The 9497-nt window shown below is 29.9% G+C and overlaps 1 protein-coding gene across 1 annotated transcript in view; it reads left to right on the forward strand.

Annotated features, from left to right (window-relative positions):
- The window catches only part of LOC136986701 (zinc finger protein 532-like), a 29429-nt gene extending 22414 nt beyond the window's left edge, over positions 1 to 7015 (forward strand). Inside the window, exon 2 of the mRNA XM_067284284.1 lies at positions 3566 to 7015. Coding sequence (XP_067140385.1) covers positions 3721 to 6468 — 2748 coding nt within the window. The 5' untranslated portion in view covers positions 3566 to 3720 and the 3' untranslated portion in view covers positions 6469 to 7015. The remainder of the gene's footprint in view (positions 1 to 3565) is intronic.
- The last annotated feature ends 2482 nt before the right edge of the window (positions 7016 to 9497 follow it).

Consider the following 9497-nt stretch of genomic DNA (forward strand, 5'->3'; position numbering starts at 1 on the left):
GCATAATATATCCTATGTTAAATGTATATTAAATGTTGCATATTTTGATAAATAGTGTACCTGACCATTGGCCTGTTTTGATAAATAGTTGTAAAAATTACATTTACTATTTGTTGATATTCAGGATTTTAGGATCTGATTAGATATAAAAATTTAAAAATATTCTGTTTGCTGGCTATATGTGACAATAATGTTGCCACCTTTTCAAAATTGCTGACCCGGACAATAGGTTTGTTCCAACACAAGTCCCTGACTTGTGTTGGAACAGACCTAATATTTGCCAGAGATATTTTCAAGTTAGAATTTTAAAAGTACATTTTCTGTCACTCTTAGCCTAGGGATAAGATTGGGTGGGGGTGTGAGGTTTTAAAGTGTTTAACCATTAAAATAAAATACTCACAAATATTCTTATAAATTTATTTCGTTTTGTCATAATTTCACAATTTCTATGGAAACCAGACAAATTAATCATTAATCTGGGCCAGGAATTTTAAACTGGCTTGTCCAGGTGAAAATCAGCCTGGTGGCAACACTATGTATAATGAAGTTCAAATATTATAATGTTGTGTCACTTTAAATGTTGGATAAGCAAAAATTTAAAGATGGTTAAATACAAAAAATTAAAGTGTGTTGTTTGTAAGGTAAAAAGGCAAATGCATTTAATCAATTTTGTTGAATAGCTCAAAAAATATGCATCCTAGAAAAAATTATTAAATCAAAGACATTATACTTTAAGGGAGCCACAAGATTTGGCTATCAGTTTTATCATAGTTAACATTATAGGTTCGACTTCTATACTGGTGTAAGTGAATAATTCACACTCAACCTTTTAAAAACCAGTAATAATAATTGAAAACAAACGTTTTCGACCGTTAACTCGGTCTTCATCAGGTTCTAACTATTGAGATTCAAAACTGTTTCAGAACGTATTCAAATTTTCGAATAGAACCGTTGCGTGTTCGTGTTACGTGTTGTTGACATGCGTAATATGTGTGGCGCAAAAACACAATGTATTACGCATGTCAACAACACGTAACACGAACGCGCAACGGTTCTATTCGAAAATTTGAATACGTTCTGAAACAGTTTTGAATCTCAATAGTTAGAACCTGATGAAGACCGAGTTAACGGTCGAAAACGTTTGTTTTCAATTATTATTACTGGTTTTTAAAAGGTTGAGTGTGAATTATTGTTAACATTATAGTCAGTGAAAACAAGGTCAAATTCATTTTCTTATATGAGATTCTTTTGTATTATTAATTAGTGAAAATAGTGTTCTGTATATGTATCCATATTCCATTTGCTTAATAAATTACATCAGTTACATGGCATATGGCATATTTTACAGAATAATGTAAATCTCAGATAATTCAAAGTCATAATTATTTCGTAGTAACAAGGCTCTCCTGTATTCGATTTTTCGAGTTTGAGTGTGCTTGAGTGTACTGATTTTAGTAAGTTCTGTTTTTATTCCTTTTTGTGTTCAATTGAATTGTCCTGTTGAAACCCTAGATATCTATAGGTTCCTCCTTCCTTCATAGTGTTATGTTATCTCTGCTGTCAAGTTTGAAGAGACCATCCTCAGCAGTTCCTTTTCCAATGTGCAGTTTTTTACATTTATCAATGTGAAATTCCATCTGGATATCCTGAGAGAAAGTCTGTGTAATCGTTAGGAGTTGGTTTAGTTTTGTGCATGTGGGAGTACATATTTTAATATCTTCCACATAAAGAAGATATGAGTGTTATCTGTCTGTGTCAAGTTATGTCAAACCCAATTTGTGTGTTATTAAGTGTAGTGGATAGAAGGTTAATGGCCATGCAAAACCAGTGTGGGCTAAGGGAATCACCCAAGAAAATACCTCATCTTATGGGGATTTGATCTGTTACAATTTTAGTGTTATTAAAAGATAAGTATAACTTAGTTTTCCAAAGTTGCTTTATAGTAGTTAAAAGTATGATTACTGTGGGGTGTATCTTATACAAGCTTAATGTATAGTGTGGAACACTGTCAAAAGCTTTCTTGTAATTTGTGTATGCAATGTGAATGATGGTTTCCGTGTATTTGATGGGCATGTCTTAGTATTACTGAGTCAGTCAAGAGTTGCTTGTTACAGCTCACATGGTATTGGTGACAGCTTTTTTGCTGTTCTGTAAGAACATTTGTTTGTTTGTAATGCAGAATGTGATGGGTCTGTATTGAGTGGGATCTGTTAGATAATGTGATTATGAAAAAGTTATTGTTATTATTATTATTATTGTTTAGAATATAGTTGAAAATTTAAAATTAGTAATCGATTTTAATTTAATTTTTGAACTATATTCATAATTCTTTAAAAAAAGAAACATACAAAATTCTATTTCCAGTTGTTGTTTCAAGAATACAAATGCAGTATTAAGTTTGATACAAACATAACAAATGCCTTAAACACCCAATCTTAGATTAAGCATTTGTGATGATATTAATTACAAAAATGTTTAAAATTTTGATTCAAATTATTAATTAAATGTTACAGATCTTTGTTATCCATATGGGCTCACAAAAAATCCAGGTGCATCAACCATAGAGATTCAGACAACTTGTCTACTGTATGGCAGTCCATTTATTAAGAGATATTTATTTGTTTATTTTTACTTTTTTATTTTATTTCTGTAGTTATTTATTTTATTAATCTCAACTACGATTACTGTTAGTTATTTATTTTAGAATTCTTGTTCTCATTTTTTTAAATTTTTGTGTTCACGTTCTATTTTTCCATTCTATTGTAACTGAAGGTCAGTGAAACTGGTTGAAAACGTTATTTTATAAAATTCATTGTTGGATTTTAAAGGTGTGATTTTTTGAGATCTTTGTTAGTCAACTATAATAATAAACTAAATCCTGTTTTTCAAAAATACAGTAAACTCTCGATTTAATAGACTAATTGGGATAAGGATGTCCACTATTGCCAAAGTCTATTAAGTTGAATATGTTTTAAAAACATATATTAATAAACTTAAGATGTGTTAAAATGTTGTTACACTGAATAAGTATGAATAAAACAATAATACACTATATATTGAATTTATACTTATCGAATCATTGACCCAACCTATTAAGCATGTAATTTTTCTCAACAAAAATGATCTTAATTTCAATATTTCCTATAGGGAAAATTTAATTAAGCATTTGTTGGTTTGATATTCATGTAAATCCATAAAAGTTTGTTGAAGGAAAACAAGACTGTTAATTCCTTGATTCATTAAATCAAATTTATGTATATATGTAATTTTAATTAGAATAATTGAAATGCATTACTGCTGTATTGTATATTAAAAAATGTTAATATGATTCAAAATTAAATTCACACTAAATTTATTTTCTTTTGATTTGCACTAATATATTCTTTTTTAATACTTTAATTATTAAAATTGATTTTTGTTTCTTCATGGAAAATGTTGAAAGGTTTAATAAATTTATAATTATTATCATGATTGAATATTTTAATATCTTAAAAATAGCAAATTTTACATAATAATGTTTAATATATAAAATATTGAGTAATTTTTTTTTTCTTTTCTTTTACAGAATATATTTATGAATATACATATTAAGAATATACATTGGATTTATACATATGGAAGAATTTTAGTATGTTTAATGCATCAAAATTATATTTATGCATTTAAATCTAAAAGACTTTATTTATTTTTTGAAGAGATGATGTGCAAAATTTGGAAGAAATGTGGCCAGATAAATGTGTAAACCAATCAAGTATTTCTAAAACTGTGACAAAAAATAAATCAAAAAATTTGCTTATTAGTAGTAAATATGATGGTGATGATAAAACATGTAATTTAAAAAAGGATCATCACGTAAATCAACATAAAAATGAAATAAACGCATCTAGTGAAAATTTGAAATCGTGTATTGCACAAAGAGTATCAGATATTTTTTGCAAATCAGAAAATGGCGATGAATCGGGATTATCCAGTCAAAAAAATAAAACAAAAAAATTAAATGATGTATCTTTAACTGCATTTGTTCAGAAATGTGCAGATCCCATAGACGGAGAAATCTATATAAAGAAAACTTGTAATGAAGTAGTTAAAAACAAAAAATGTTCTACTGAATGTCCACAAGATGAAGATTCCACACCAAATAGTACCTCAACTGAAACAAATGTTCCTGTTAACAACGTATGTAGTATTGCCGATTCACAGATAAATTCTTCAAACGTTCCTCTTGTTAATATCCCTCTGAAAACCGCAACACACAATGATTTATGCCAGCTAAGTACAAATGTACTTCCTCCCTATATTCCCCCATCTAGTTCTACATTCCAGAAAAATCAAAACCAGGAAAAATTTAATTGTATAGATTGTGGTGATCAGTTTATATTAGAAACCAGTTTGAGTCGTCATTTGGAAAGAAGATCGGTGTTAGCAAAGCTCTCGTGTGAAAGTTGTGGAAAATTATTAGTTTACTATAATCGTTGTGCCCTACTTGCTCATATCAGGTCACATCAAGAAAAAGGTGAGTGTTCTGATATAAGAAATGCTACTGTAGTGCCTCTTCCTAGAGAACTGATGGATGGATTTAGCTATTCTTCAACTTCATCAACAGGAGAAACTATAATGGCAGATAAGACTGATGATATACAAAGTACAGATCTACATAACTCATTGAAAAAATTTAGATGCCCCGAGTGTAATGTACTCATTGACAGTAGTAAATCAAGAGAAAATCATTTTGGAAGTAATCATAATTTACCTCTTCAAGCAGCAATATGCTCTAAATGTAATATGACTTGTCCAACAAAATGTAGTTTAGTAGCACATCAGAGAATTCATTTTCATGGTCGTCCTTATATTTGTCCAGAATGTGGGGAATGTTTTATTGGAACATGGGAGAGATTTCAACATCATTTAAAATTAAAGTGTTTGCATTTTTCACGTCTTGTAGGATATAAATGTTCATTATGCAGCATTTTATATGATTCTACAGATTTGCTTCAACTTCATATAATTGACATGCATTCAGAAGCATATTACAAATGTCAAGCATGTCCAATGGCTTTTAAAGCACCAGCAACTTTTGATACTCATAGAAAATCATCTCATCCTACAACAGATATCCAGTGCACTATTATTACAAAATGTCCACTATGTGATACTGTTTTTCACAGCAGAGAAATTTTACAAAATCACTTAGAAGCACACATAAAAGATCAACTTCATAATACAAAATTTGTTTTTAAATGTCCTGAATGTGATGAATTATTAGAAACTAAACCTTCACTCTCTTTACATATTCAGCAATTTCATCCTCATCTTGTTTCACAAAAAGTATGTTCTCAGTGTGGTTTAACATTTTCATCATCAAGAGGACTTAAGGAACATACAAAAGATGTTCATCAAGGTCGTAACGGTCATTTTACCACAAAATGTGGTATGTGTCATCGTAAATTTCAAACTATTCATGGTTATAGAATTCATCGTCAAAGATGTCACGGTACTTTGACTTTAAGATGTGCTACGTGTGGCGAAACATCAGCTAATAAAATTGAGTTAGCGTCACATGGTATGCAGCATTTGAAAGAAGGCATACATATATGTCTGGTGTGTAACAATGAAAAATATTCAGATAGCAATGCCTTATTGGCACATCTGCAACATCATGCAAAAAGCACAAAATATCCTAATCAATGTCTACAGTGTATGCAAACACTGAATGATGCAAAAGAGGCTTTTTCACATTTAAAGGAAGAACATAAACTTACGGTTTTTCATTGTACAAAGTGTGACATTTCTTACGAAAGTTCCGTTCGTCTAGCCCGACATCAGAAGGTGATGCACGAAGAGTTCGGCCTGAAAAAACGGCACGTGTGCTGGATTTGTAAAGAATACGGTTTCAGTAAACGTGCAATTTTGAAAAGGCACATTGTGAGTAAACATAGTATTCCCGAAGATGAGATTGATTTTAGTCAAGCACCACATCCACCAATCAAAATTCGCATTCCACTACTGGCAGTCAAGCGTCATTATAGCTGTGATGATAAATTGGGCTCACAAGATAGTCCCTTAACAAAAAAGTGTTTAAATGTAAACAAACAGTTTATTTGTGCTAAATGTGATTTTCGTTCCTCAAATTCTTCATCATTCAAAGAACATATAATAATTCACAAAACTGAAAAAGCATCATTTCAATGTACAGAATGTGGATCTTGCTTTGTTGTAGAGCCATCCCTTAAAAGACATTTATTAATTGCTCATAAAATTCATGATGTTGATAGGTTTCTATCAAAAACAAATTTGTCATCTAAAGTTTCAAGTGAATTTGAGTGTAAAGTTTGCTTCCAAACATTCGAAAACAATGACTTATTGCAGACTCACCTACGGATTCACGGAATGGCTTTCATCCAGTCTGCAAAATCTAGAACTGCAATGAGTAATCATTCATCATCCAATCACTCATCATCCATTTCCTAGCATTTATTAGAAAAATAAAGTCTTTAACTTTACATTTAGTTAAAATAAACACTCAAGAAATTATTTGACTTTAAATTATCCATGATCACACCAACCTGTTTAACAGGTTTCGTATTATTTTAGTTTTAGCAATATATTTTAAGTATAATAAATGGACTTAACAATTCCTGAGAGGATTGATCTGAAAAATGTTCCTTGATGAAATGGTATAAACATGTACTTAAATTTTTAGGGAAAAATTTATTTCTCTATTAAGCAGTTTACCATATAAAATTATTAATGTTTCATAATTTATCATATATTTATGTTTTAATTTATAAAAATTTTTCCAGTAGGATATAATCTAGCTGTCAGATTTATATCCAAAGTACCGACCACTACGTCAGTGGGTTTTTGTTCAGTTCAATTTTGTATTAAAATTAAATTTATTTAACAAATATTTCAGCAATAAGACTGCAGATCTCACTTTCTGAATTACGTTTAAAAAATTTCAATGTAATGTATTATTAGGCTGCTCTAATTGTTCTGATTAAAAATATATTTTGAATCACTGTCGACATTATTTGTTAACATCTAAAATGTTTTTACTGTGTTGTTTTAATTCTAAGATGCCATCAACTGTAATGCATAAACATTTCTTATTAAATGTGTATCATCAGTTTTAAATTGACAACCTACAACAACAACAAATTTATCCATAGAATTGCCACATGTAAATTTAGGTGACATCACCTTACTATACCCACAATCATTGTACCAGTAAAAGTACATGGTCGGTGTACTTTTTCATGCCAATAATTATTGCATGTAGAAGCTTAGCTTGATACCAGGTTTATATATGCATAGTGCTACTAAAAAAATATCATGTTTAAACATCAAACCGAAAATAAAACAATTTTTTACACCTTATCCAGCAAAATTTATTCACAGTACAAATTAATATTTTAGTCTAACATAGTTAAACATTGAACTGTGAAGACCTGATGAAGGGCTCTGAATACATTTTGTCAAACTCTAGAACCCAAATATCTTAACCAACATTTGAGTTCCAATTTTTGAATCTTGACTTCCAAAACAAGACATTACAAACTTCGAAGTTACACTATGTAGAATGTGCTGTTTGATACGATATCTGGGTTCTAGAATTTAAATTGCTAAGACCTGACGAAGGACATTGAACATCTCCAAAACATTAATTTGTACTGTGAATAAATTTTGCTGGACTTGGCATAAAAAATTGTTTTAGTTAAAACCAGTTGAAAGTTCAGTCAACCTAAAATAAGCGAACATACTATTTTTGTACTCTCGTGAATACATTTCAATACTATATCATCATATAACAATGAGAATCTTTTTGAATTAAGAGTCTGAATTTTATCAAATTTACCTTTAGATTTATTCATGCAAATGAATAAAGTGGCAGGACAATAGGTACAAAGTATGCATTCAGAGTTCAACCTCCTCCACAAAGTTTCTAGATCTGCTTCAAGTTGTTCAATTTTTGATGACCAAGTCACATTGACTTTTCTGACAGTGTTCACAAACTTTGGCTTGGTCAGAAAAAACTATCCAGAAGTACTTTTAAGATGGTGGCACCCAGTAATGATTTAGTTATAAAATTATTTTCCCCACAATTCTCACTATTTCACTGAAAATTTTTTGTTTTATGAGTTATAATTAAACTATTATGCTATTTTTAGTTCAGCCACACAATGTTCAATATGTTCCAAATTACATCTGGATCAGATTATAATTTGAATACATCCAAAGTTTCTTCATAAGCAGGTAACGATATTTATGCTATAAATTGCTCCTCGGTTGAAATGAGGGTTTCTCAAACAGGATCTCTGTTGTTTTTTTAACCCAGGAAATCCCGCAAATTTCTTAAAAATTCACTTTTTTCTTATTTTGTGTTAAGGTTGTGGAAATTTTGCAAATAGAAAGCATAAGTAACTCAAACTGTCAGAATACATTTGTATTTATTAATTTTAAACCTACTTATTACTTTTTTTAATTTGCATTATGACATGTCACAAATGGTCAATAAGCAATATGTAGCTTATTTGTGGCAGGACTCTCAAAATTCTTTACTTTTCAGAACCTGTAATATCTGAAATAATTGTGCTTATGCTGTCTTAATTTTCAACCATGCCCAGTAGCTTTAACAACTGCATAATGCCAGGTTGTGCAATTTAGGCAAGGATACAAATGAGTACGAAGTCTGCAAGTATGAAGTTTTTCTTCGTAAACCTGATTATTAAAGGAGAACTGCCAAATTATTGAGCTATGATGTTTCTATTAAAGCAGTCGAGGTAGACAAATCAAGAATACTAGAGCAAAAGAAAGTACTACAATCTCGAAAATGAACTAGAAATCTTCCAGGCTACAGGTGAAAACCACATAATATCTGTCTTCTCTTAAATGCATTAAACATAATTCCAATCACATCAATTGAATAGGAAAGGGCATTCTCGGTAGCAAGACTTTTCATTACTAAAATAAGAATCAGATTGAGTGGTCGGAGTATTTGACCATCTTTGCTTTTTAAAATCTTAAAAAATATACAGTAACATTTTGTATTATGTTTTATTTAAAAAATGAAAGTTGCCTTTTAAGTTAAAAAAAAATGAACTTAGATCAAACTTCTAATTTTTAACTCAATTCAAAGCATTGTTTTTTGTTGTTGTTGTTTGCAGTTTCCAGCAAATTTTAATAAAATTTTTCTATTTGTGAAAATTTCTACATAATTCAAAGGTAATTTTTAATATATATCTTACACAGCATTATTAATATGATTTTGGAGGTTACAGAACGTATTAAGTTACTTTAAAAAATGAAAAATAATTATACAGAATATCTTAGAATCAAATGATATATCTTAAAAATAATTCTATCCCAGGAAACAGTTCACACTTATCCCGGGACAAGCAAAACACCAGGAAATGGGAAACCCTAGTTGAAACTACGGAAGTTTCTTTTCATACTGAATATAAAATGTCAGTGACCGAGACACATCCTGATTTTGGAGA

Source organism: Centruroides vittatus, unplaced genomic scaffold (genome assembly GCF_030686945.1).
Source record: "Centruroides vittatus isolate TY-2023 unplaced genomic scaffold, ASM3068694v2 scaffold_1167, whole genome shotgun sequence".
Classification (NCBI taxonomy): domain Eukaryota; kingdom Metazoa; phylum Arthropoda; class Arachnida; order Scorpiones; family Buthidae; genus Centruroides; species Centruroides vittatus.